The sequence below is a fragment of the Gallinula chloropus genome, assembly GCF_964237585.1.
Source record: "Gallinula chloropus genome assembly, chromosome: 4".
Lineage (NCBI taxonomy): Eukaryota > Metazoa > Chordata > Aves > Gruiformes > Rallidae > Gallinula > Gallinula chloropus.
Genome location: NC_140088.1, coordinates 91,511,342 through 91,538,728, shown reverse-complemented (window position 1 = coordinate 91,538,728; position 27,387 = coordinate 91,511,342). Strand labels below are relative to the sequence as shown.

Sequence of the window (27,387 nt, the reverse complement as noted above, 5' to 3'; positions counted from 1 at the left end):
GAAGGCTGCTGGTGGTTGGGTGCTTGGGGTACTCATGGGTGCCAGAGCATGGTGGGTGGGCTCCATCCTCTTGGTGCAGGCTCGGGGAGGGGGACTCTGGCCCTGCTGCTGAGCTGCTGGCCAGCCCAGAGCCCCCCGTTGCTGTTGGCTCCTCACGGCCGCGGGTCTCCAGCTCTCACAAGTGAGGCAGCGGCAGATGACTGAGGCCAGGGGACCGCTGGCTTTGGCTGTGCTTGTGCTTGGGCTGGTGGGCATGACACCCAATGTCATCTCTGAGTCACAGACCCGCCCCCCCCCCCACCCCCCCCGCAAAAGCTGAGGAGGAGGAGGAGGTGAGTGGCACACTCTGCTGGGGAGGGGCTCCAAAAATTCTACCGCACCCTCCTATCCCCATCAGTGCGTGTTTAGGGGGTTTCATAGCCTCTTAGGGGCCTAAATAGCACTGGTATCCTCTGGTTGCTGGGGGAGACTCTGAAAGCAGGACGATGTGCACAGGGGGATGCTGGCTGAAGCCCTCCAGGTCTCCTCTGGACATCTTCAAGGAGCAGAATGGAGTTAATGCGGCGTGAAGTGCTCCACCTGAGGCACGGTGGCTTCACCCTCTCACTAAACGAGCTGCAGTCGCCTGTCAGCATCTTTTTTCTTCTTTTTTGCCTTTTAAACAGCAACTTTGGTCACTTCATTATTTTTTAGGTGCATTTGGGGGCGTTGGTGAGCCCCAGCCTGCACTTCAGAGCTGGAGAAGTTATCCAAGCCCTCCCAGCCACCCAGCAGGGATCTGCAGGAGGGGCCAGCCCCCCATGCCGAGCGCATCCCAAACCTCCTCGTTCCCCCTCCCCACAGCTCGGGTTCCCCAGAGGGGGAGGAAGGGAAGGGAGGAAGGGGGGGGGGGGGGGGGGGCTTCTGCCCAGCCTGCATCCCACGGGGGAATAACAGGGCTGGGGGGGGAAAAGGATGCTCGGGTCCCCGCCGGGGGCAAGCAGTGCAGCCAGGGACCACGGTGCCCCTTGTCCAGGAGCAGAGGGGAGCTATGGAGGCTGCTCCTCCTCCTCCTCCTCCTCCTCCTCCTCCCGGGGTGCAGCAACACCAGCAGCGCTGGGCTGAGCTTTTCTCCTCTGAGCATTTATTTACTTCACAATGTATAAAAAGCCTTGCCCAGCCCCACGCCCCTGCCCCCCTTAAACCTCCGTCCCGTCCTGCGGCGTGCTGTGGGCCTTGACTTCCAAGTTCACCTGCTTCCCCTTCCTGCCTGTTCCCCTGCTCTCCCCCAGCACGGTGATGTTCCTCACGGTGCAGTACCGGCCGTCCAGCGCCTGGTGGGAAGCCCTGGGCAGCTCCACCTTGGTGTTCAGAGGATGCTCCTCCGGGGTGGCTCTGGCAGCGTCTCGCTTCCTCCGCAGCTTTCGGCACTTCCTGGCCAGGAGACAGACCCCAGACAGCACCAGCAGCAGCAGCGTGACGGCGGCCAGGGCGCTGCCCAGGGCCGCGCCCGTTTGGGAGCCGGAGGCTGCGGCGGCGGCTCCCTCCCTCTCCAGGAGCAGCGACTTCATGTTGGTGCCGTTCCTCAGCTGGTCGCCCTCGTTGTCGTAGATCAGCGAGTCGTCCAGCATCGGGCTCCGGTCGCCATCGCCCACGTCCCTGCGGCCGCGCCGCCAGCGCTGCGTGAGGGAGCGCTGCACGCGCGGCCCCGACGCGCTCTCGGGGCCGATCACGTAGATGACCTGAAGGTACCACTGGTGTCCAGCCTCCACCTTTAAGAAAGGGAACACGTGGACACGGGCTGGAGGGAGTTTTGGGATGGGGAGCCAGAGCTGGTTCCATCTGCTGTCCTGTTTCCTGACGCGTGTAAACAGCGACAGGCTGAGCCTTGGTTTCACCACATCTATCGCCAGGGAGATGGTCAGGTGTCTCATCTGCCTTCAGCACCCACAGTAATTAATTCTACAGGGCTAATTGTATGTTTTGTCCTGGGTTCAGCCAGGATGGAGTTAATCTCTCTCTCACAGCAGGTGGATGCCGTGGCTGGGAGCTGGGATGGGAGCTGTGCTGGTAACACAGGGATGGGTCAGTTGCTGCCCAGCAGCCAAGGGCTTTTCAGTTGCTCATCCTGCCCTGCTAATGAGAAGGTGGGGGGCAGCCAGGGAGCTGGGAGGGGACCCAGCCAGGACAGGTGACCCAACTGGCCAGAGGGGGTATCCCATGCCAGGTACCTCATGCTCAGCATAAAGGGCTGGTGGAGGGGAGGAGCAGGCACCTCCAGGACATGTGGTGTTTGGGGCTGGTCCGGTTTTGGGACAGCTCTTGGCTGTCCCTGAGCTGTGTGGGTCAGTGAGACACTCCCTGTGCATCACCAGGTTCACACATTTTGCTATAAATCCCTGTCATTGTTATTTCTCTGCCAGCCCAGTGACCTGTCCTTAGCCCGGCCTGGGAGGTTTGCCTTGGGTTTGCCTTTCCCCTTCCCCTTTTTGCACCCCCAGAGTGAGCAGCTGCCTGGTGCCCAGCTCCTGCCTGGGGCAGACCCATGACATGCTTTTAAAGGGCGTCTTCTCTGCGTGCTCCAGAATAAACTCCTCAGCTCCTTTTTCTGTGCTGGACTTTGCTTCTTAACCAGCAGCAAGATCCCTGCCTGGCCAAGGAGCTCCTGGGGGGGGGGCAGAGGTCACTGCCCTGCAACTCCAAAGGTATTTGTGACGCCCTGGGCAAGAGCAGGTGAGTTTTGGGCTACGGCTGCTGCTCGGTACGTACCTTATAGAGAGCGTCCACCTTGAGGGTGAAGCCATCGACTCCGGGCATGCTGCTCACCGAGTGCAGCTCGGCCAGCTCGGAGGCGAAGCGCGCATCGAAAGGCACGTCGTGGAAATACTTGTCTGTCACTTCGGGTTGGTTCCGGTCCTGGGGAACAAGACAGGAGGGATTTGGACTCTGCGTTAGCACTGGTTGGGATGGCAGAGCTGAGGATGAGAAGAGGTTTAGCCAGCCTGCTCAACACATGAGTGCCTGACTGGTTCCATCTGTGTTCCCCTTGTCCTGCGAGCAGTCCTGGGGCTGCCAGTGCTGCCCAAGGCTGACCACAGAGCACAGGAGAAGTCACAGAGTCACAGAATCATTGGGGTTGGAAGAGGCCTCCAAGATCAAGTCCAACTCCCTGACAAAGCAGGGTCCCCAGGACAGGTCACACAGGTCAGTGTCCAGACCCCTGGAGCTACGGTATCACCAGGGAGCACAGGAGATGTTAAGACCCTGGTACATCACTTCTTTTTCCTCCTGATTTGTGCCCTGGGGGGTTTGGTGGTGGTTTTTTCACCCTAAGAGATGCTCGTGGTGGGAAACCTCATCTTGGCATTGTGCTCTGCCCCATGCTGCTCAACCCACCCCCGTCATCCCGTTCCCCAGCCGCAATGGCACCCGTCACAGCGGTTCGACCCACCACCCAACACTTACCAAGAGGAGAAATCGGTGCTTCAGGTGCTTGTTGGGCTGGATACAGCCGTACTGGGGCCCCTCGTTGTAGACGGTGCCGGTGGGGTCGAAGAAGGGCACGTACCCGTCCTTGCCTGTGCACAGGTAGACCTTCTCCAGCTGCAGTTTGTAAGCTGCATTCAGGTTCTGGTCGGGGTTCCAGAGCACGCGGCCGTACAGGATTTGCCCTGAGGAAGGTGGGATAAAAACCAATCAGGTTACATTCTCCAGTGTAACCAGGGAACCACCATCAGAGCTGAAAACACCCATCTACTCAGGGTTTCTCAGGGCTTTGGCTTGCAGGCGGCGAGATGCGGTGCTGGAGGAGAACACACTCGCCCTGTGTGGTCACACAGGGCTGTCACAGGCTCAAAGGGCCAAGTTTCACCCTGCTCTTTGGGGAAGGGAACTTGGGGAGACACCAGAGTTAGGTATGAGTGGAAGTGGGGAGGAAAAGGAATCCTACCCTTGGAAAAAGCCCCTTTGTAATCCATTTCTGCCAGAGACATCTCGGATTTGGTGGGGTCCATGAGGAACACCTTCTCGTTGTTGCAGAGCTGAAACTCGGTGTTCAGGGAGTAGACGACGGGCACGGGGCGGTTCGTCTGCTGGAAGGCGATGGGGATCAAGAACCTGGATTGGGACAGGGAAGGAGAGAGGAGGAGAGGTTCACTGTCTCTCTGGGGAGAAGCACAGGCTGCGTGGAGGCTTCTGCAGCCCTGAGGTAGAAAACTGCTGGGTGAGAGGGACCACAGCACGGGACAGAGCCTGTTCTGGGTATCCCTGGTCTGGCCTCTCTGCCATGGCAGAGGAGAGGCTGGCACACAGGTGAAGGCAAAGTTTGGTTAAAGGAAAGTGTCCCTTTGTCAAGAAAGAACCAAACGTGCCCCCACATCATGCTCAGGGGGCACAGCCCCTGCCATGCTACGGGTGCTCCAGCACATCCTGATCCCCAGCCCAGCAGTTTTCACCACCCTGGGGGGGGGGGGGGGGAGGTGGTCATGGTCGCAGGGGGATTCCTGAGACAAAAGGGAGGTTCCTCTGCTCCCCTTTTCCCTTCCTGCAGCCCGTCCCACGCCTGTCTGGACCCCACAAACAACCCAAGGGGCTGAAACCGTCCTGCTGCTGTGACGATGGGGTCTCCTTACCGCTCAGGAGCGTGAGCTGTGCAGGGCAGGGCCTTGTCTCCAGGCTCTATCCAGGGCTGTGTGGGCTGCACGGTGCAGGGGATCAGGAAGATGGTGTACTCTCCAGAGTAGTCCTTCCTGGGAACAGACAGCAGACCCCACTCTGAGCTGCTCCCCCCAGCCCATGTGTCTGCCTTAACGCTGCCACCGCCGTGCAAGCCCATCGCTTCAGAAGAACCCCGAGCTGTGGGCAGCTGAAGCCCCAGTCCTCACCTGTTATAGGAGCTGGTTGCTCTCCAGAGCTGGTAGGGCGAGTCGAAGGTCTGAGCGCTCCACAGTAGCTGCAGATCAAATTCAATCCCTCCCAGGTGGTCTGGGGCCATCAGAAAGGACCTGACGTCGGGCAGGCTGTGGTGCTCCATGACAAAAAGCCCTGGGGTGAGGACAAGGAGGGGAGGGGTAAGGCAGAGCACGTGGCGGCCCCACGCCTCAGCGTGTTCTCTGCACAGACCTGTGTCTGCTTCCTCCCCCCGTGGGTATAACGTGCTCACCTCGGAACTTGGCCTGAGTCTTGAACTCGATCACCAGCCGCCCGTCCTCGCGGATGTAGATGCGGATGATCTGCAGCCGGGCCGAGAGGACGCTGTCTGTCTGAATGCCTGCACGGGGCAGCAAGAGCCAGCTCACTGGGGAGGCTGCACAGCACAGTCTGTCCTTGGGCGGGTGCTGTCAGCCCTGTGTAGCTCCAGAGGCACTGGAGAGCTCCAGAAAGGCAGGGTTTAATTGGGATTGGTGTAATTGGGATCATCCTCTGACCAGTCAGCTGCACACTTCCTCTGTTAGCCACGTGTGCCACCTGAGTCATACTCGGGCACAAAGGGTGTAAATGTACTCAGGTCTCCCCTAGGATGAGCCTTCTCTGATGTAAATTCTTTTCATAGAATCACAGAATCCCAGCCTGGTCTGGGTTGGAAGGGACCCCAAGGAGCACAGAGCTCCAACCCCCTGCCACAGGCAGGGACACCAACCTCCAGGTCTGGAGCTACACAAGGTTGCCCAGGGCCCCATCCAACCTGGCCATGAACACCCCCAGGGACGGGGCACCCAGTCTCCTTCTCTGGAGAGATTCCAGCCCCGTCTGGACACCGACCTGTGTGCCCTGTCCCAGGGACCCTGCTTGGGCAGGGGGTTGGACCCCATGGGCTCTGGAGGTCCCTTCCAACCCCTGTGACTCGGTGATCCTGTGAAGCCAATTCCCCCCGTAGCCCTTCCCGTGCCTCAGACCTACCTGTCCTCCAGAGAACAGTATCGTAGAAGAAGGAGAACTCCATCTCTGTGTGATGCTCAAGAGAAGCCCAACCTCTCGGCGCCGTCACGTAGATATAGGACACGTAGAGCGGGACGTGGACCGTTAAGAAGGACTGAGCAGAGTCCCGTACCTGCCAATCAAACCCAGAGAAGGAGGTTGTGCACCTCCCAAAGGACAGGTGCTGGTCCCCACTCGTGCTGGCCCTCAACTCCAGTCCTGTGAATTAGAATGAAGCAATTCCACTTGCTTGAGGCTTGTCCCGAGGGTCTCTGGAACACCACAGCTCTCCCACTACACCCCACATCCCTCACTTATGACTGTCTGCAGAGCACAGCTGCAGCCTGTGAAGCTCAGAGACACACTCCAGTCTGCCCAGTGCCCGTCTCTGTGTATGGAATGCGGCAGCGGTTCAGCTCAAGCAGCTTCTCTGGGTTTCTGCAAGCGATGGCAGCTGCTAACGGAGAAGCTAACGAAGTGTTCCAGATAGGCAGGGGTTAAAAGAAATGATGCTGGCTGTAACATTCCCACTGGGAATTTAATACAAGCACCTCACAAAGAGGAGAGATGCATTCAAGAGGGATGGACACGTACACCCCATCCATGAGAGGCCAGTGGGACATGTCTAGTGAAAGACTTTTTTTTTAGAGAAGAACAAACACTTTTGGCTTCTGGTCTGCCAGAATTAATTAAGTTACTCAGGAACTTCCAGGTGTCCCTCCACTGCAGAGGAGGAGCTGGTGTGGCCCTGCACCGTGCTTTGCTCTTGTGCACTGGCAAAGAGTGGAGTCAGGACAGGGAGACAGCACAGCTGAAGAGGTTTTGTGTTTCCAGGGCATTCCTACGTGTGAAAAACCATCACTTAACTGGTGCTCTGAAGATGAAGAGAATCAGATCTGTGTCACCCCCATGCAAATAAGTGAACTGTGTTTCACAGAGCACAGCTGATTTCAGGTAAAAGGAAGGAGAAGCCACTGTGAAACCACTGGGACAAACAGATGTGGCGGAGCCTGAGCGCTGAAGGAACATGCTGAGCAGGTGGGAGAGCTCTGGCTGCAGCTGAAGGAACATGCTGAGCAGGTGGGAGAGCTCTGGCTGCAGCTGAAGGAACATGTTGAGCAGGTGGGAGAGCTCTGGCTGCAGCTGAAGGAACATGCTGAGCAGGCGGGAGAGCTCTGGCTGCAGCTGAAGGAACATGCTGAGCAGGTGGGAGAGCTCTGGCTGCAGCTGAAGGAACATGCTGAGCAGGTGGGAGAGCTCTGGCTGCAGCCCCTCACCTGGAAGTCGGCGGTGACGGAGCCCCCGCAGACGTCGATGAGCTCCGTCATGTCGTAGTAGGCGTCGAAGGTCCAGATGCAGCTCTTGAGGTTGAGGTGTTTGTAGAGCTGGATCGTCTTCGGCTCCCGCACCGCTGGGTCGAACTGGTACGGGCGGTCGTAGCCTGGACCCAGGGTGATGCTGTCGTAGGGCACTTCATCCAGAAAGCCCGCCTCTGGGATCAGGAGACAGAAGGACACTCAGCACTCCAGGGTGTAAAGAGCTCGAGGCTGAGTACCAAGGTGCTGTTTTCCCTCTGGCATCATGTCAGGGGGATTGGTTACTGCGGGGACTTAACAGGCTCCTCTCCCTTCCTTAGCCTGGAGGGCCCTGTAAGTGGATCTGCACAGGGGAAAGCGTTAGAGGAACGGGGTAGGACCCCTAAAACCCAAACCTGTGGATTAAAGGTTGAAGCGAAACTCTAAGAAACACAGAACACGAACTGCACAGAACGAAGCACAACAACCCTCTGCCTACCATGGACCGAGGAGGGACCACATCACCCCAAGCAGGGGCTGCATCACCCTGAGCCAGGACCACATCACCCTGAGCCGGGACCTCATCACCCTGAGTGGGAACTGCATTGCCCTGAGCCAGGACCTCATCACCCTGAGCCAGGACCTCATCACCCTGAGTGGGAACTGCATTGCCCTGAGCCAGGACCTCATCGCCCTGAGCCAGGACCTCATCACCCTGAGCCAGGACCTCATCACCCTGAGTGGGAACTGCATTGCCCTGAGCCAGGACCTCATCGCCCTGAGCCAGGACCTCATCACCCTGAGTGGGAACTGCATTGCCCTGAGCCAGGACCTCATCACCCTGAGTGGGAACTGCATCACCCCAAGCCAGGGCCGCATCACCCCAAGAACCAGCCGGCCTTTCTCCTTCTGCTCCAGCATCTCCTTGAGCAGTGAAGCAGCTCTCACCGCTCGCCGTGGCCGTGCCGAGGCCTCAGTGCCACAGACAGGGCGATGCGCTTCCCATGGATCCCCCTCTGAGGACCTGGATATCGCAAGGCAGGTTGAAAAGGAGAAAACCCCTGGCTCAGTGTGACCCCCCCTCCTCAAATGGCGCAATTCACCCTGTTATCTCTTAACCATCCCCCCCACGCCACACCTCAGCTCCGATGGGGTGACCCTCCTGGCCACTGCTAGTGCAGGAAGATTAATTACTATTTATATCGTGTCAAGAGAGCCTGGAGGAAGGCAGAGCCACCTTCTCTGTGGTTATTTTCTACTGGTTTCTCCCTCCCACCAAGTTGAGGGAGCAAAGTCTGGCTTCAGAGCTTACCCGAGACGCCTCGGAGGTCCCTGACGGCGACCAGGTTGGAGCAGACGTGCTGGTGCCTGTAGATGGACTCGGAGAGGAGGAAATGCAGGTTGTGCAGCGGCAGGGTGGAGATGAGGGGCAGCATGCCATCCTGGTGGGGGATCTGCACCGAGATGTGGATTCTGGAACAAACCAGGGCGATGAGAGTGCAGAAAAGAGCAGCCCTGGCAGGCAGGGGAGCCCCTTGCATCGCCCCACGCCCTCATGATGGGGTGAGCCTGGCTAGTGGCAGCCCCACACTTCCTTTCAGCTACATCTCCCCATCTGCTCCTGCAGCCATCACCCCAACTCCCCATTTCCCCAGGCGGCCCCTCGGCAGAGCGGGGTGTGAGGAAGAGTGGGAGTGCTGCTCTGAGCTCCCTAAGAGGCGTTGTGTGGAGGGATGTGGCTTCAGGCACACCTCCTCCTCCTGCCCCGAGCCGGCTGTCACCGCAGCAGCGGGGCTGGTGAAGGACTACACCCCTTCCCTGGGCTGATACCTGTTGGGATGCTCCTTGTGCTTGACATCCAGGTACTTCAGCGTGGCAAGGAAGGACTGTGCCTGGAACCCTCGGGCTGTCCCTGCGGCCACAGGGGTGTGGCAGATGGCAGTGTCCGTGCCGATGGTGACGGCAGCGCTGCGCAGCGGCGTGCCCACGCGGCCAGCCCTGTCCACGGCCTTGGCCACGCAGCGCACGTGGAACCGGCGGCTGAAGTAGATGCTGTCCAGCACCTGTGGGGAACCACGAGGGACAGCGTGGAGGGAGGGCATGGAGGGAGGGCACGGCCTGCGGGGCGGTCGTGGTTTTGCCCCAGCTGAGAGCCAGGCACCAGGCAGCTGTTTGCTCTTTAAGGGGGAGTGTGAAGGGGAGAAAGTGAGGGAGGGGGAAAGGGAAGGAGAAGAAAATCCAAGGAACCAAAACTCAGGGGCTGGGATAAGGAGAGTTTATACTGGGATAGCAGAGAGAGAGAATAACAGTAACAGGACTTTATAGCAAAATGTGTGAAACTGGTGACACACAGTGCAGTGTCTCACTGACCCACACAGCTCAGGGACAGCTCAGAGCCATCCCCAAACTGGACTGTCCCCAAACACTGTGTGTCCTGGAGCTGCCTGCTCCCCACCCCCAGTCCCCTTTATGCTGAGCATGAGGTACCTGGCATGGGATACCCCCTCTGGCCAGTTCAGGTCACCTGTCCTGGCTGGGTCCCCTCCCTTCTCATTAGCAGGGAAACAGGAACAACTGAAAAGCCCTTGATTGCTTGGGAACAACTGGAAACATCCCTGTGTTACCAGCACTGCCTCATCCTGACTCCCAAACAGGGCATCCACCACTGCTAGAGAGAGATTCACTCTGTCCTGGCCAAACCCAGGATAGGTCACACACATCAGCATTGCAGCACAGAATCCCAAGGTTGGAAAAGACCTTTAAGATCAGCAAGTCCATCCGAGGGCGCCAGTGAAAGCACTTTGCCCTGGTGCCCTGGGACCTCTGCCCGTGTCCCAAAGGGAGGGGAAGAGCTGAGGGGCTGAGCTCTGAGGATCTGCCAGGCTCTCTGTCCACTCACCCAGTGAAGGGTCTGACTGCTGGCAGCTCCTTCCTGTGTCAGCACATGGGGGTTTTGTCAGGCTCAGTGGGGAACAGCAGGGCTTTGTCAGGCTCAGTGGGGAACGAGGAGACATTTGTGGAAAACAGAAGGAAAAAACCTAATCCCCAGAGAAGCCCCTCAGGGCAACTGGCAGATCCCAAGAGATTTTTGGGTCTACCTCTGGAACTAAAGTGTGTGTTCCCCACTAAAGCCACCTCAGACCACGGGTGAGGAGTAGGCACGGTGTAGAAACACAGATTTGTTGGGTGTCTGGCTTCCAGCCGGGGCCAAACCACCACATCCCTGTGCAAAACGAGTGTCTGAAGGAAGAGCAGGTGCTGGTTCAAGCTCTGCTCTCCCTGCAGCTTGAGCAGGATGGAAGGTGAGCAGGCAATGCTGCAGCCAACCCCTGGTGACTCGGGTCACGTCACATGCTGAGCTCTTCTGCTGGTGCATCCATTCCTTCCGGCCCGTGGCTGGAGGGACGCCTCTGCCTCTCACAGAGCACACCAACCGCGCGGGCTGCCCCAGCCGCTCGCTGCCCCACGCCCCGCGCTGCCGCCCCAGCGCCCCAGGCCTGGCCACCTACCTTGTGGTTGACGCTGGTGAAGGGGGTGGTGTCAGTGATGGTTTCGAAAGGCGACCTGGCTCCGTTCCCGTCCGTGGGGGCTGCCACCTCCCAGCTGAACTGTAGGGCAGACTGGTTGATCCCGGCCTCGCCGCAGCGCCGCTCCGTGAGCGGGTACCCGGGGAAGCGGGGGTCGCACGGCGTGACGCAGACGAGCGGATAGCCCGGGGAAGGGGACTTCTTAGAACCATCCTTGGTCACTTCCTCCACCCGGTCGTAATCGGCCAGACTGACGACCTGGAGGGATGGAAACCAGCAGCCTTGGCTGGAGGCTGAGGGGAGGGGCAGGAGAGGCAATCCTGCCCAGTCCTGCCCTCCGAGCCAGCTCATTGCTACAGCTCTTTGTTCTGTCTCAGGAGCCCCTCTGGGGCTTCCAGCCCACACTCACAGGGCACTAAAGCGCATCCACCGCAACGGGCCACTCACCACAGGAGGTGCTGGCAGAATCAGGCTCCCTGCTGCCTCCTGATCCAAAATAGTCACTATGGCAGTGCTGGTATCTCCAAGAACAGCTTCCACCGGGTCATCTGGACCCAGCACCAGAGAAAAGGACTCATGCCACTCCCGGTCTTCATTGGACATGATCTCCACTTTAAACATGACGTGGTTCACGCCTGCCAGATGAAATGCAAGAGGAACAGTGAGAACTCAATTCATCAGCAGATCTTGCTCTGAAGATCTCATAAAACCCTGCTGGCTCTTGTTCAGGAGGGTGTCACCCAACACCCCCAGGTCCTTGTCCTCTAGGCAGCTTCCCAGTCCCCTGCCCCCAGCGCTGCCTGGGGTGGTTGTGACCAGAGTGCAGGATCCTTCTCATACGGGGTGGGCATTGTGAAGGGGTGGAATGTCCTACACAAGAGCAAACATGCAAGACTTGGGACGGCCTTCCTGTTTTGCCAAGGGACAGGAATTCCAGTGAGCATTAAGTCCCAACTGTCTTTCTGTCCACTTAGGCCTTTACAACCTGCTCAGTACAGAGCTCACCACCTCCATCCAGGCTTTGGTTCCCTCCTCCTTCCACTGCTTCCCTGCTTGGGCAGCAGCTTGGCACTTCCAAATCAAACCTAACCCCTAATCCCCAAACCCCGAGGGTATGTTACTCCTTCTCAGGGCTCAGGTGTGTGGGAAACCTCATGCCAAAAGGGGCTCTGGGCACATCTCACCGTGCCCCACACGCGCTCCTTTCTGACACACACAGAACATCTCCGGCCACGCCGCCACCTCCAGCCTCCCCTCCACAGACCCTTTACCTGGGCTGAACTTCAGCACCCGGCTCTTGGGGTAGTAATCCAGCCCGGCCTGCGCCGAGCCGTCGCGGGTGCTGCAGCGGACCTTCGAGGTCCTGTTCTGGTCCCCTCTGCGGACCACCTTGATATTTAGAGCAGCAACGCCCTCCGGGCCGGGCGGCTCCCGCACTTGGTACGCAGGCTCCTCAAACTCGATGGTGGGTGCTAAGGAAACAAGGAGGAAGACGAAGCCCCAGGTTGGCTGTTTACAGGGGAAGGGTGTTGAGCAACGGGGCTGAGCTAAGCTCAGCTCCCCTTAGGCTCTGTCTACCCATCTTCAGAGCAAGAGGCTCCTCAAAACTGCAGCCATAAGGGTTGGCTGTGAACTAGGGCAGAGGGGTGGGGGCAAAAGCCAATGCATGCATGGGGCTACCGGAGGATGGTCAATGACTCTCCCTTCCCCAGCCGCCCACTGAACCATGTGTGCTCAGATCCCACACGATGGTGCCACAGCCAGTGCTGGCAGCCACACCAAGGGGGACCTGCTGCCCCCCTCCTTCCCCACCTATCTCCCTGGGCTGTGATGCTGTAGAGGGAAGGCAGCATCTCCCAGGGGAAGCACAGCAACTCCCCGTGCAGCAGCATGGGGATGGGAAATGGGACCAGAGGTGGGTTCCAGCCCTGGTCGCTCAGTCCCCCGTTAAGATAAGCCCTGTGCCCAAAGCCTGCAGAGCTGTGACCGTGCCCCAAGGCGCTGCACGTCGACTAAATTAAACCACAAACCACTGAGGGGTCTGTGCCGACTGCCTCAGGAGCACATCCCCCACTGCAACCCCCGGCCTCCCTGGTGAGGGTCCTCACTTACCATCCTCGTCGTTGGTGATGGTTATGGTCGCTGTGTCCGTCCTCCCCAGCCTGGCGCCGCTCCAGTGGTTCCCAAGGGGGCTACCGAGGTAGAGCTGGAACTGCTCCTCTGGCTCAAAGGCAGAGTCGTCGCTGATGTGAACACTGCAGTTCTTCACCTGCAGCACAGGCAGGAGGAGAAGACAGTCAGAAACCCCCACGGGCACGTCCAGGCCACGCTGCCCATCACCAGCCAGGGTCCAGTGCCTGAGCACTGTTGGTTCTGGAAGATTCCCTGTTTTTAAGGCTGCAGCTTCAGGGCGGACAAGCCAGAGGGACATCGTGAGACACAGCCCTGAAGACATCTGCTTGCACAGAGTGACAGCTCTCTGCTTCCACAGTCCTGAGTCCTGCTAACACAGAGGGTCTGTGTTGCACCTCTGAACCCATTTTATCCCCAAAGGAGCAATGTCAAATTCCCAGGACTAGAAGGCTTTGTGACTTTAAGAAACCAGTTTGAACAGCCTCAGTCAGCTCCCCCTGCCCATGAAGAGTTGAGATCCAAACCTCTCCCACCAACGGTTCTCTGCTCTCCCTGTGAAGAGCTGGGTTCTGCTCACCTTCTCCCCTTTGAAGAAAGTGATGCGAGACTCCTCTGCGTTCCTCCTCTCCACAAAGTCCTCCAGCACCTCTGCTGTCTGGCTCTGTGTGTAGCACCTGACAGAGGACTCGTAGCTCAGGTCCCCAGTGCGGAAGATGGGGATGTGCAGAGTACCCTCTTTCTCCTTCACCCTGTATGTATCCTTGGTGAACTGCATGCTTGGGACTGTGAGAGGCAATAAAGAGAGTCAAGTGTTCAAGCTGGGCAGAGAGACAGGAGCTAACTCAGGCCATGGATGATCCAAGGCAGATCATACAGTCTGTGCTTCCCTCAGGCAAGTGAATGTGAGAGATCTTCAAACACAGGAGAAAGCAAACGTGTGGTGAGACTTCCTTGCATAGCACAGGGGACTTTGCCCCTCAGCAAAGCAAGAAACAAGGACTGAGCTCTGAGCAGAGGGGCCCAGGCATGGCTGGAAGTGAAAATTCATTCTGCACTCCCAAGATGCTAAGCTCTCGTGGACAGGGAAGCATGGAAAGAAACAGGGCAGCCAGGTGGGACAGGAGGAGCCCAGGAAGACAGGCTCAATCCAGCCTAGAACGAGCTGAGCCTGGGCTAGGCTCTGGCCGTGCGGCAGTGAGAGAGGGGGGTGAGGGCAGGATGGACCCGAGGGAGCTGCAGTGGGAAACTTACCATCCTGGAAGATGTCATTGATGGCCACGATGGCTTGGGATGGCTTTGTCAGCTCAGCGCCCTGGGGCGAGCTGAGATACACCACAAACGTCTCCAGCCCTTCGATCACCGGGTCCTGCGCGTCGTCCAGGATGGTCAGAGTGCAGAACTGGAAGGAAAGCAGAAGCCCTGCCTTCAGAGGTGCAAAGCTCTCATCCTGCCCAGCGCTCGTGTCCCGGTGTCTCACAGGAGCCGTGATGCCAGGCCTTTCCTGAGCTCATCCCTCAAGGGAAACAATGTTCTAGATGAACCCGGTGTATTGTTTCAGAGAACAGGCAGCTGTCTCTGTCCTGGGAGAGGTGGCCTGACTGCATCTTCCCTGGCCACAGTGCTCAGCAGATGGGACTCGGGTATATATACACAGTGATTTGTGTACAAATACAGGGTGTGCACGTAAGTGAGAGAGAAGGGTCACCAGGCACCACAGACTCCGGAGTCCAACTGGCTCCTCACCTCTTCCGTCTTGCCGGGCCTGAACTCTATCTTTCTGGAGCTGGGGATGTAGTCAGTTCCTGGGCTGGCAGACGGAGGGTCTGCGGGCCGGGTGGCACACCACACCGAGACGGGGGCTGAGAGATCAGGTCCCTGTCGGAGGACCGGAACCTCGATGCTTCCTGCACCACGAGACAGAACCAAGCTGAGAAAGCAGCTGCACACCGCAGACCCCTCCTCTCCCTTCCGCACGCCCTCCTCCCTGCGCTCAGCGCCAGCCACCGCCGAGAACAACCCCCAACCTTCCCCCCGGGGCAGAGCAGGGGGGACAGAAACCCTCTGCTGCCGCTCCCAGAATCGCTCCTTCGGAGTCCTGCCGGTGGAAGCACCCCCGCCCCGTGCAGAGCAGCCCTGGGCAGCCCCTGCCACCCCTCACCCGCGGCTTCGCTGACGGTAAAGGTGGCGTTGCCCAGGAACACCGTGGAGGCGTCGTTGGGTCCCGCGATGAAGATGTTGGCTGACGCCCGGCTGCCAATGCGGGCGTTATCCGAGGCATCGGCCAAAACGATCTCGAACTCCTCCTCCTCCTCGTACTCGCTGTCATCGATCAGCATGACGTCACACGTCGCCACGGTGACGCCCGGGCCGAGCACCACGCGGCTGTCGTCCGCCATGCCCCGGGACTTGAAGTCGGAGCCAGACCCCAGCGAGTACAGGCCGCTTCCCCTGGCTGACCTGGGGACGGTGTAGCAGACGGCAGACACGGTGCTGCTGGCATCCCCTAGGACACAGCACAGAGAAAACAGAACTCCAGAAACTCTTCTGGCCTGTGTGGCAGAGACACCCTTCCCCTAAATAACAGGGCAGCGTGCAGGAAAGAGAGTGAGGAGTTAGAAGAACACACTCCCTCCTCCTAAACGTCCATCCAAGCTGGCTCAGGGCTGGCTCCCAGGCTGCACTCCTGGTTGGGACCGTTGGGAAAGGGGTGCCACTTGTCTCCTAAAGAACGTACCAGACAACTGCTGGGGCCCACATGAATCATGGGATCTAGATCGTGAGGAAGCAGCAAATAAAATACAAGGGTTTGCTCCTGCTCGAGCTAGGAGGAGAAATGAACCCAAGAGCAGGGAGCTTTAGCTGTGCTGGGGGAGCTCAGAGCAGAACTGGGGAAGATTAGGAACAATTAATCAATTTGCCCCGTGTTGTTGCTTGGATTTGAGCTGTGCTGCAAAGCTACGTCAGGAAAATAAAGAAACCCCCCAAAATCGTAGGCAAGCAACCCCCAAGGGGCACCACTCGCTTTGGGGGCAGCGTTATTTGCCAGCCAAGAGCCTGTTGTTTGCCTGAGCTGGGTAAAGGTACATGCTGCAGATCCTCAGCGGCTTTGCCATGGTACAGTCATAGAATCATGGAACGCCTTGGGCTGGAAGGGACCTCAAAGATCATCCAGTTCCAACCCCCTGCCATGGGCAGGGACACCTTCCTCTAGCCCAGGGTGCCCAAAGCCCCATCCAACCAACAGATCCAGGGGCTCCCACAACCTGTAGGATCCATGCACCAAGCTCTGAAGGACAGGATCCAGAGCCGAGCTCTAGGCAGCCACGGGCACCTCGCGGTGTGCCCAGAGGTGCTTCGCGTCTCTCTGCTCCCAGCTTCCCGCTGGCCACAGCTCCCGGGCTGCCCATCCTCCCTCTGTGCTGCGAGGGTTCAGCCTCTGCACCTCGGAGCCTCAGAGCAGCCCCCCAGGAGCACGGGAAGCGGCTCTGCCCAGCCGGACCCACCTCTCCTTTCGACGGGAGCGGAGAGGAAGCCGGCGCTCTCGCTGACGTGGAACGTCTGCCGGACGAACTGCAGGGTGGGCTCGTCCTCGGCGTCACTGATGGTGACGGTGGCGCGGGTGACGTTCCCCAGCAGCGCGTAGGCTGGCATGCTGAGCTCCACAGTGAAGCTCTCCACGCTTTCAAAGACACTGTCATCGTTAATGACGATGGTGCAGGCCTTGGTGTCCTCCCGCTCCTCGAACTGCACCTGGGAGACAGCAAGTGGGATGCTCACTTTGGATCAGGGCCTGAAGCTTTCTGGCCTTACCTGTGCCCAAGCCTCCTGCCCTGTCTGCAGTGGGCACCCACACCAACCTTAACCAAGGAAAAATGGCTACTGGGGGTCAAAGACTCTCTCCCCTCTCTGCTCTGCCCCTTCCTCTCTACTCTGCCCTCGTGAGGCTCCAGCTGCAGTCCTGTGTCCAGAGTTGGGGCCCAACACAAGGAAGATGTGGGGCTGTTGGAGAGGTGTCAGAGGAGCCACAGAGATGCTCAGAGGGCTGGAGCAGCTCCCCTATGGAGAGAGGTTGCTCTTCCTGTGGCAGGGGGTTGGAGCTCTGTGACCCTTGGGGTCCCTTCCAACCCAGACCAGTCTATGAGTCTATGAAAGGCAGCAGCAAGCACAGTGCATAGGCCCTGACCCTTTCTGATCCCAGCCCCAGCTTCAGCCCTTTGCCTGGGGAGGGATGCCATGTCTACCCACGACCCCTGACATCTCTGGAATGCCAGAACGCTGCTGCAAAGTGTTATCTGCCAGCTCAGGAAAAGGATGAAGAAAGAGACCCTGGGCTGGAAGCAAACAAGCCAGGAAGGGTGGGGAAGGAGACAGAGGCTCCTTATCAGCTTTTATCAGCTCCTTCCCCAGGCTGGGTGGGATGTGTGGTCCGAGCTCCCCTCTCCCCCTGCCCCAACCCACCTGCCCCGCGTACTCCTGGTAGTCCTGCTGTCCGGGCTGCGAGCTGGGCCCGGCGGTGGCTGTGCCGGGCTGGGTGCGGCACAGCACGATCGCGTACTGGTGGAGGCTGCCAACCCGCCTCACGCCGACGCTCACCGCGCCCGCGCTCTCCTGCACCTCGTAGCTGGAACAAGGGGACAGAAATGACAAGCTGGGGTGCAAACCCTGCGCCACGGTTCCACCCAGCAAGCACTTCTCCTCACTGACATGGACAGGGGGTCTCACTCCACACCAGCTGCTGTCTGCACCCCTTCCCCTCCAGAAGACGCTGCAGACCCCGTGCCGCTTACCTGGTGTACATAAAGCTGAGGAGGGACCACTGGACACGGAAGGTGTTGCCACTGACCACATTGGGCTTGCTGTCCTTCACCAGGAACTGGAAGCTGTCCATGGTCTCCTGAACCCTCTCCTCGTGCACCACGTACCGAATGAGGCCCCGGTTCACGTCCTCTGCAGGGAGGAGACGGACACTGAGCCAACCAGGGATGCAACAGATGAGCAGCGCAGAGAGATCTGCATGGCTGCAGGGACAGGGTGCTCCACACGCCCCTGGTGCTGCAGCAGCTTTTCAGGGAATCACAGAGTCACATTTGCCACACTTGAGCCCTGGAACAGCAGGACTGTGGGTTGTGTCTGCACAGGGCCCAGCGCAGCACAAGGTGGAAACGTTAGGGGAAAAAGGCAGAAAGGCTAAAAAAAGGACAGAAATGCTAATAAAAAGGCAGAAAGGCTAAAAATCAAGGCAGAGCTCTGACTTCAGCCTCTCCAGGAGAGCCTGGAAGGAGCAGGGAGCAGGAGCAGTGGTGACTCCCCCATCTTTCCCTGCCTAACCAAAGGCCCTCAGCCTTCCAGAAGTGAACTCTCCAAGCACTGCTGATCCGCAGTGCTGGCTGAACACCTACAGCCCTGGTGATGAGCAGATCTGTGTGCAACACCTACAGCTCTTTCCTGTCCCAAGTCAAAGCTCCAGCTCTAAGAAGCCTGGAGGACCTGGGGTGCTACTGGACATGGGTTGGTGGCTGAAGAAACTATGGGATTTCTGTAACTGGGAGCAAAACCCAGTTCTTCTTTTCCACATCCATTTGAGATCTGCCCCTTGTCTTCCCCCCTCCCACCCTTCTCCCAAGCTATCTTGACAAACTGAAGCAGGTGAAGGAAGGAAAAGCAACAGGATGCAGCCCGACTCCCATACCCTGTGTGAAAGTGGTCACCACCGTCCCTGGTTTCAGCTTGTTCTCCACATAACCATTTCTGGGACCAGTTGTTATCTCGTAGACCAGCTGCCCATCATCTGTGTCAGGATCTGTGGTCAGTAATTCCTTCTTAGTGATCACATTGGTCGCCTGGATTAAAGCCAAAACCAAGGGAATAAACCTCTGGAGCTCCAGCAGCACGAGTCTGATGGGCTGACTCTTCTGAAGCCTGGAATTTGAGCCCAGCCAGCCACCACCTTTCTTCCAGACCCATCTATCTGTGCTGTGCCAGCTGGGGCACATCATCGAGGCTCCTCTGCCATGGGCAAAGCTGAAAACATACCCCCCATGGGCAGGAGGGACAAGGGGCAGGACGTGTCTGCCCAGTGAGGCAGGCAGGGGCTGCACCATACACCTAAGAGCCAAGAAGAGCTTGGCAGTCCTGCTGCTGTGAGGGAAGGAGGTGGTCTGGGAAGTGATGTAGTGCCCTGGAGCCACACTGTCTGGGTCAGTTAATGGAGCCACAGCACAGGCACCCCCCTAAAAACACCTCTGCCTCTTCCAGGTCACTTCATGGGCACAGAGAGACACCTGCTCATCATCACAGAGCCACAACTGCTGGAGGATCAGGATGTTCTCCTGGGAAGCTCCTTCTCCTGGAGCAGAGGCCCAACCTAAGCTGAACCCAGGGAGGCAGTTACCTTGCCATCCACGTACTCCAGCCACTGCAGACCCAGGTTGGTGACCACTCTGGGTGTCCCCTTATCGACAGAGAGGATGTCCACTTTGAAGCGCTGCGGGGCTGCTGTCACCACCTGCCAGATGTGGAGAGACACAGCTGTGACTCTGAACCAGAGCCTGACCCGCCACACTGCCAGCTCTGCTGCCTCCAGCCCTGCTGCCTCCAGCTCTGCTGCCTCCAGCTCTGCTGGGACCAAGGGCCTGGCACGAGTTTGCACACACAAAGGCTGGTGATACTGATTCCATGAAACGTAGTAACACTGAGGAGATTGATGGAGATGTAGCTCAAGAGACAATTAATTGATGTAGCTTTAACATAAGGAGAATTTGTGTGGTTGGAGAACAGGCAGTGTCTGTGTGGTTTGGATTTTAGTAGGACACGGCTGAAGCCATTTGAGCTGTTTTACTGCAGCCTTGGAGACAAAGAAAGTGAAGACAGGGGGGTAATAAATAGAGAGTCCAACGACCAATTAAGAGAGAGTGTAGCTTGTTTTCATCTAGAAAGGGTCACTAACTAGTTTGTGCAGGAATGGGGTTTTGAGACTATGGAGAAAACTATAAAGAGCATGTGCTGAGAGAGAGGAAGACATTCAGCCTTCATCCCTGAAGACCCCCTGAGCGTCACTGCACATGCTGTATCTGGGAGGAGTTAATGTAAATGACTTCCTGGGAGCAATCTGCACAGCCCTGCCTTTTCCTAGAAATCATAATGAGTATGTAGAGTCAATCTGTATCAGTATGAGAGATCTGGCTTTAAACAGCACACACCAGGAGGAGCGATCCCTGTGTGCCCAGGGTAAAGAATCCCTGCTGCAGAGACACCCACCAGGCTACTGAGTTTGGATTCCAGCTTTTCAGGGCTTCAGCACCAGGGGAGAAGCAAATGGTGTTGTGTAACTGAGAACCCTCAGCCCTCACCTTCACTCTCCCCTCCTCTGAGGGCAGGCAACCTCCTGTTAGCCACTGCCGATGTGTCCCCCATCCCCTGCCCCCTCACCTTCTTGCCCCCATCCTGCATCACGAAGAAGGGGTTGGTGCCGTCGGACACGGTGAAGGTGAAGCGGTCCCGCAGCGAGCCGCCGCCGTCGTGCCTGTAGCTGATGCGGCCCTGGTAGATGTCACCCATGGTGAAGGTGCTGGCTTGCTGGTACCGCTGCCCGGAGCTGGCGCGTTCGATCAGGCCGTGCCGGGGGGGCTGCACGACGCTCAGTGTGATGGAGTCAGCCTGCAGCGAGGAGACACGCGCGGCCCAGATGAACGTGTGGCCTGGCTGCACGCAGAGGGGCTCTGTCCTAGCAGGGGGGCTCTGTCCCAGCAGAGGGGCTCTGTCCTAGCAGAGGGGTCCTGTCCTAGCAGAGGGGCTCTGTCCTAGCAGGGGGGCCCTGTCCTAGCAGAGGGGCTCTGTCTTAGCAGAGGGGTCCTGTCCTAGCAGAGGGGCCCTGCCCTAGCAGAGGGGCCCTGTCCTAGCAGAGGGGCCCTGTCCTAGCAGAGGGGCTCTGTCCTAGCAGAGGGGCCCTGTCCTAGCAGGGGGGCTCTGTCCTAGCCTGGTGCTTCAGAGCAGGGGCTGAATCGCAGCACTGCACACTGCACTGATTCACCCCAAGCCCTGTCCCATCCCTGTCCCTCTCCCAAGGAGCTATTTACAAACCAACCCCAAGCAGGGAGTCAAGCTAGGCAGAGCATGCAGGTTTGAGATGGCTTCTGCCTTCATGATGACCCTTGAACACAGGAGCGGTCCCCCATTCTGCAGCCATGCGATGCAACGTGCCCCCCCAGCATGTCTGTTGGGCAATAAGCCTTTGGGGCAGGATCTTTGGCTCAGGGAAGTGCAGGGAAACTGTGACGCAGCAAGGCAGAGCCAACGTGACCCCTCTCAGCCTCCAGCCAGATCCAGGAGGAGGAAGGGACAACATCATTTCTGTCTGTGCTAAGGGGTGAACTCAGTGTCCAGGCTGGGTGTAAGCTCAGCTCAGACTCAGAGAGAAGGTGGCATGGGGGAAGGCTCAGCTCCCATCACAGCTTCCACATGTCTGCCACACAGGTTTGTGTCCTCTGTGTCTGAGAGACATCCCAGGCAAAGCCCAGTCAGGGCTTCGCTTCGCTCACTCATTCATCTGTCTCTGTACAACCCAGGCCTGCCACAAGCTGCTTGTCTGAGGCCATCACAGGGACAGATGACACTCCCTACACTCTCTTCGAACACCAGCCTGGTTTGCTGAGAGCCCCCACGTGCAGCAGAACAGGGCAGGGAGGAGGCCAGGGGGGCCCTGACTTACCTCTGTGTCAGCATCGGTCACTTTGAGCTCCAGCTCCGTGATGGTTTTCCTCACGCCCTCCTGAACTGTCAGCCCGAGGCTCTGCACTATGGGCAAGGAGTCATCTACAGGGTTGATGGTGATGGCAAAGGTCTGGCTCACCTGGAGCAGGAGGAAAAGCCTCTTGTGAGGAATTCAGCCTACCAGGGGTGCAACTCCACCCACAGTGATGCTTTAAGGAGGCCACGGGGATCCACAGAGTGAGGGTCACTTCACTTCGGCCTCATTCAGTTGGGTAAATAAGAGCTTCTAAGCTCAGATCTTGCAAACATGAGCTCTTCTATCCCTCCCCACTGACTTAACTCTTCCTTTATCTGGGATATTTATGGAGACCCACTTTTCCCCTCCCTCCCTCCTTCCCTCTGCCTATTTGCAGCTGTGATTCTTCCCTTGCCAGCACTGGGAAGGAGACATTTCTCGAGGTCTAACTCTGCTCCTGGGTACGCTGTCAGTGCACCGGATCAGAGCTGTGCTCTGGGAACAAGGGGTAAGCAGACAACAACAGGACGCTGAAATCTCGGTAAACAGGTCTCATGAGGTTACATCTCAGGTGGTGCCTCCTTCTCTTCCCAGTGGTACATAAGACCTCTCAAAGCAGAAGCATGAGCACCCACCGTTGCCAAATGACAAGCCCACGTGTGGCTTGTTTCATTTCCTCTGCTAGGTGGAACCATCTCCTGCAAGCACCCAGGAGGGAAACTGGCTCCCACTGCATCCTGCAGGATCAACAGCCTGCTCTGGCTCACGGGGGGAACACCTCAGGACCCACCTCATGGGTTCCATCCGAAACAGAGAAGGTGAAGGTGTCCCTGTGCTTTTCAGTGTCGCTGGTGTGGACGTACCGGATGCTGCGCGCGGCCAGGTCAGCCTGGCTGAACGAGCTGATTCTTCTCCCTGGGTACAGAACAGGGGACAACGTGCAACAGCAGGAATGGGGCAGGGAAAAATAGGGAGAGCTGGCCATGTGCAGCCATAAGCCCTCAGTCTTGGCTTGCTCTGCTCCAGTTCCCATCCCCAAAACTGCACATCCTGGAGCTGCCTCCTCCTCCCCCCACCAGCCCCCTTTATGCTGAGCATGAGGTAACTGGCATGGGATACCCCCTCTGGCCAGTTTGGGTCCCCTCCCAGCTCCCTGGCTGCACCCCACCTTCTCATTAGCAGGGCAGGATGAGCAATTGAAAAGCCCTTGGCTGCTGGGCAGCAACTGACCCATCCCTGTGTTACCAGCACAGCTCCCATCCCAGCTCCCAGCCACAGCATCCACCTGCTGTGAGAGAGAGATTAACTCCATCCTGGCCAAACCCAGGACAAATAGCCAAGGTTTCCTCAGAGCTCCCCAGCTTCAGACATCTGTGCTCTCTTTTGAACACCGCAGGGCCCTCTCCTCCTATGCTGAGGTCATTTGGATGGGGAGAACACCTTGCTGCTAGGAGTACCCAGTGAGTAACGTGCTGCCCTGCTCACCTGGGGAGGCCGTGTGCTCCAGGTGCCCCAGCGTGGGCTGCCTGGTCAGCTTGTACTGCAGCTGGCTCGGCTCACTGTCCTGGTCACTGGCGGAGAGCTGGAGGGTCGTGATGGTCTTTGCAGAGTTCTCATCCAGGACCAGCCCTTCATTAGTGATGATGGAGGGAGGAAATCTGTCCTCTGCAAAGGTTAAATACAAAAGCTGAGTTAGGAGACAGTCGCTCTCCATTCTGGGGTGTTACTTCAATCAGGTAGACTTGCTCTAGGAAAAGACAACACACACGCCTTCCAGACAGGTAATTCCACAAGTACTCTGGGCCTCACATTAATCAAGGGGATGGAAACACTGTAATAAAGCCTTACAGACAATCCAGACAGTATGAAGATATTAAGAGAAATTTTCCTTCTTTTTCAGTGAGTTTGCCAGTCCTCACATCCATGAACTCTCCCCCTGCCCCAAACCTCAAAGGCCCTTGAATTAACAGCGAGCAAACACCACATCTCAAGAATGACACCTCAACTTGCAGCACAGGAGGGCTGGGAATCTCCTACCTAACACACGAACATAAAACACCTGGTCCATCAGTCTGTCGCCGTCTGCGTCGATCACGTCAAAGGTGAAGGCGAAATTTCCACCAGGATCCCCTTTGTTGTGACTGTACTGCACGTGCCCTGGGGACAGAGGGACAGGAGGGAAGAGGGGGTTTATTATCACAGAGTCACAGGGGTTGGAAGGGCCCTCCAGAGCCCATGGGCTCCAACCCCCTGCCCAAGCAGGGTCCCCAGGACAGGGCACACAGGTCGGTGTCCAGACAGGGCTGGAATCTCTCCAGAGAAGGAGACTCCACACCCCCTGGGCAGCCTGTCCCAGGGCTCCCTCACCCTCACTGGGAAGAAGTTCTTCCCCACATTGGGGGGGGAACTCCCTGTGCTCCAGCTTGAGCCCATCACCCCTTGTCCTGTCCCCACAGACACTGAGAAGAGGCTGCCCATGTCCCCCTGTGTCCCACACTTGGGATACGTGTTTCTGCTCGAACAGAACAGCCTCATCTTCCTTCTTTCCCTCTCCATCCTCCCCCTCAGGTAAAGATCTCAGAACATTTCAAATTGGAAGGGACCCATCAGAACCACAGAGCCCCACTGCCTGCCCCTCACAGGACTGCCTGCTGCTCCCTGCCCTCATCTCACCTGTATTTACATCGTCCTGGGTGAAGCTGCTGACTGGCCCTTCCACGGAGATCCGGACAGGGTTACCCACTCTGGCCAGCTGCAGGTGGCCCACGCTGGGGTCCCTCTTCATGACAAACCGAATCGCCGCGTCGTCTGAACCGCCAGCTGTGGCCTTCAGGTGCTGATCTGTGAGGTGGGCAGCAGAGCCTGGGCCAGAGGAAGAAAGTCCACAAACAGCTTCAGCCAACCCAGATCAGCAACTGGTTGAGGCTGGACCACGCAGCAATAACAAGCAATGCCCTCTACAGATATAGAACTGTTGGAGAGGGGTCAGAGGAGCCACAAAGATGCTCAGAGGGCTGGAGCAGCTCCCCTATGGAGAGAGGCTGAGGGAGCTGGGCTGGGTCAGCCTGGAGAAGAGAAGGCTGTGGGGGGACCTCACTGCAGCCTCCCAGTCCCTGAAGGGAACAGAGGAACAGGAGGGGAATCAGCTTGTTCAAAGGGCAGAGACTGGCAGGACAAGGGGCTGGAGTGAAGCTGGAGGAGGGAAGGGTGAGAGTAAAGACTGGGGGGGAAGTCCTTTGCAGAGAGAGTGGTGAGGGGCTGGAAGGGGCTGCCCAGAGAGGGGGTGGGTGCCCCGTCCCTGGGGGTGTTCAAGGCCAGGTTGACTGGGGCCCTGGGCAACCTTGTGTAGCTCCAGGCCTGGAGGTTGGTGTCCCTGCCGGTGGCAGGGGGTTGGAGCTCTGGGACCCTTGGGGTCCCTTTCAACCCAGACCAGTCTGGGATGCTATGATTCTAATGCCATTCTCCTCCCTCTCCCCGTACCAACTGGGAGCTCCAGGTCCCTGTTGACAGCTACTATGGGCAGCTGCTTCTTCGGCAGCTCCAGGAGGAGCTCCAGCCTCCCCGCCTGCCTGTGGAGACCGTCCGAGATGGAGAAGCCGAATTCGTCCGTCCGCGCGGCCGCACCGCTCCGGGTGTAAACGATCAGCTCATCCAGGATGTCCTGGTAGGAGAAGGATGAGCCCGTGGACAGCGCCTGTCCCTGCTCCAGGGGCTCCGTGGCCGTCTGCCTCTTGCGGAGGTGGCCTGACAGACAACAGAGAGGTGACAGTCAGCAGGGCTCTGGGGGTGTGAAGGCTCTGGGGGTGTGAGGGCTCCGTGGGACACAGGGATGGACAGAGACTAATGGGGAAGTGGAAGGAATTTGTCTGCTTGTTGCCAGAACTGGTGAGGTTTGGCTCCATACGTGGGATCTGAAAAGGGTGCAGAGCCCTTGCGCTGGTTCAACGTGACACTGGCCTTCACGGGCCACCCTGCCTTGCTCTGTCACTGCAGAGGGGTGCTGGCTGCTCAGCTCTTTGGAACTGAGCCCTGCCACGGGCAAGGGGGTACCAAACCCGGGAATTTCCCAGGGGGGCACATGCAGCATCCCCTTCCCCTCTGCCACAAACAGCAGAGGACAACCCCCAAAGAACAGGGCAGGCTGCTCTCTCCCGTTGCAGGGAGACACAGACACATGGATGCCCAAAGACACACACACTCTCCCTCTCTCCCCCCAGCTTGCCAGGACTCACCATGTTCAGGGCTTCTGGTGACCGTGATGATAAGCTCGCTGCTCTGGGTGTCCAGGTCCCGCAGGCTGAGGGAGGCCTCAGTGATGACCAGGCCTGAGCCCTCTCGGGCTCTGACAGGCTCCAGCACCATCCTCGGGGGCTCGTCGTTCTGCCGCTGCACGGGGCCCAAAGGCACTCAGTGAGAAGGGGGAAGTGGCCAAGGGGGAAAGACCACTGCCTGCCTGAAGGACAAACGAGCTCCCAAATGATGGCACTGGTGCTGGTATCTATCACAGGCTACACCAGTCTCCAAACCTACCCAGCACCATGGCTGCTTCTAAGAGGGAGGAGACGTCTGAGAAACAAGCTCGGGGAAGATACTGCAACACCCAACTGTCCTTCTGGCATCCCAGGGGAATTATGTGCCTGTATCACAGAGTCACAGGGTTGGAAAGGACCTGTAAGATCATCAAGTCCAACCATTCCTGTCCTGTGCTGACCCAGATCCCTGAGCACCTCATCTCCCCTCTGTTAAACACCCCCAGGGCTGGGGACTCAGCCCCTCCCTGGGCAGCCTGTGCCACAGCCCCACAACTCTGCCAGGGAAGAACTTTGCCCTCCCAGCTGAGCTGACCCTGCCCTGGCACAGCTTGAGCCCATTGCCCCTTGTCCCATCTCCTGTCCCCTGGCTGCAGAGACCATCGCCCACCTCTCTGCACCCTCCTGGCAGGGCAGGGGAGGTGGGGAGAAGGGCTCCCCTCAGCCTCCTCTTCTCCAGGCTCAACACCCCCAGCTCCCTCAGCTGCTCCTCAGAGGATTTGCCCTCCAGCCCCTTCCCCAGCCTGGTTGCCCTTCTCTGCACCTCGCTCCAGGACCTCCATGTCCTTCTTGGAGTGAGGAGCCCAGAACTGGACCCAGCACTTGAGGTGCAGCCTCACCAGTGCCCAGTGCAGGGGCATAATCACCTCCCCAGACCTGCTGGCCATGCTGGGTCTGGCACAAGCCAGGATGCCATTGGCCTTCCTGCCCACCCAGGCACACTGCTGGCTCGTGTTCTGTCTCAGTCACCCAACACCCCCCGGTCCTTCTCCCCAGCAGCTCTCCAGCCGCTCTGCCCCAGCCTGTAGCACTGCCCAGGGCTGTAATGTCCCATGTGCAGCACTCTGCCCTTGGCTGTACTAGGGGAAGGAAACAGATCAGAGAGAGTAAACTCTTTTTAATCCCCTTCCCAGACACTAAAAAGGAGTGAGCAGAGCTTGTTCTTTAATAGCCAGGTGTCTGTGTGACAGGAGAGGGCTGGGGCAGGCGGGGCGCACGGGTGTACCTGGATGGTGATGTTAATGCTCTGCACCTCGGACTGGCTGAAGCCATCGCTCACGTAGAAGCTGAAAACATCACCTGTTGGCTCAATGCTTTCATGGATACTCTGGAAGTAGTAAATGCTGTTGTCCAGAACATCTCGAAGGGAAAAGGATGCGTCTGCAGCCACAGCAGACTCGCTGCGAGGGCCAAAACTCTCCCCTGCAAAGCAGAACGCTGCCCGTGAGAGGATGCCCTGTTCCCTGATAAGCTACAAATATAAGCAGCAGGATTAGAAGCCT

General features: G+C 58.2%; 1 protein-coding gene across 1 annotated transcript in view; it reads right to left on the bottom strand.

The window, feature by feature from the left end:
* Positions 1 to 1,178: 1,178 nt before the first annotated feature.
* The window catches only part of FRAS1 (Fraser extracellular matrix complex subunit 1), a gene marked incomplete at both ends in the record, with an annotated part of 117,425 nt that continues 91,216 nt past the window's right edge, over positions 1,179 to 27,387 (bottom strand). Inside the window, 33 exons of the mRNA XM_084264163.1 lie at positions 1,179 to 1,751; positions 2,749 to 2,895; positions 3,445 to 3,650; positions 3,929 to 4,095; positions 4,611 to 4,727; positions 4,863 to 5,022; positions 5,141 to 5,248; positions 5,878 to 6,028; positions 7,173 to 7,387; positions 8,503 to 8,663; positions 9,021 to 9,253; positions 10,700 to 10,975; positions 11,165 to 11,352; positions 11,989 to 12,189; positions 12,830 to 12,986; positions 13,428 to 13,633; positions 14,102 to 14,249; positions 14,594 to 14,754; positions 15,009 to 15,353; positions 16,354 to 16,600; positions 17,309 to 17,471; positions 17,638 to 17,797; positions 18,540 to 18,690; positions 19,242 to 19,355; positions 20,279 to 20,506; positions 21,558 to 21,698; positions 22,366 to 22,490; positions 23,061 to 23,240; positions 23,613 to 23,732; positions 24,249 to 24,437; positions 25,056 to 25,319; positions 25,808 to 25,961; positions 27,111 to 27,307. Coding sequence (XP_084120289.1) covers positions 1,179 to 1,751; positions 2,749 to 2,895; positions 3,445 to 3,650; positions 3,929 to 4,095; positions 4,611 to 4,727; positions 4,863 to 5,022; positions 5,141 to 5,248; positions 5,878 to 6,028; positions 7,173 to 7,387; positions 8,503 to 8,663; positions 9,021 to 9,253; positions 10,700 to 10,975; positions 11,165 to 11,352; positions 11,989 to 12,189; positions 12,830 to 12,986; positions 13,428 to 13,633; positions 14,102 to 14,249; positions 14,594 to 14,754; positions 15,009 to 15,353; positions 16,354 to 16,600; positions 17,309 to 17,471; positions 17,638 to 17,797; positions 18,540 to 18,690; positions 19,242 to 19,355; positions 20,279 to 20,506; positions 21,558 to 21,698; positions 22,366 to 22,490; positions 23,061 to 23,240; positions 23,613 to 23,732; positions 24,249 to 24,437; positions 25,056 to 25,319; positions 25,808 to 25,961; positions 27,111 to 27,307 — 6,353 coding nt within the window. The remainder of the gene's footprint in view (positions 1,752 to 2,748; positions 2,896 to 3,444; positions 3,651 to 3,928; positions 4,096 to 4,610; positions 4,728 to 4,862; positions 5,023 to 5,140; positions 5,249 to 5,877; positions 6,029 to 7,172; positions 7,388 to 8,502; positions 8,664 to 9,020; positions 9,254 to 10,699; positions 10,976 to 11,164; positions 11,353 to 11,988; positions 12,190 to 12,829; positions 12,987 to 13,427; positions 13,634 to 14,101; positions 14,250 to 14,593; positions 14,755 to 15,008; positions 15,354 to 16,353; positions 16,601 to 17,308; positions 17,472 to 17,637; positions 17,798 to 18,539; positions 18,691 to 19,241; positions 19,356 to 20,278; positions 20,507 to 21,557; positions 21,699 to 22,365; positions 22,491 to 23,060; positions 23,241 to 23,612; positions 23,733 to 24,248; positions 24,438 to 25,055; positions 25,320 to 25,807; positions 25,962 to 27,110; positions 27,308 to 27,387) is intronic.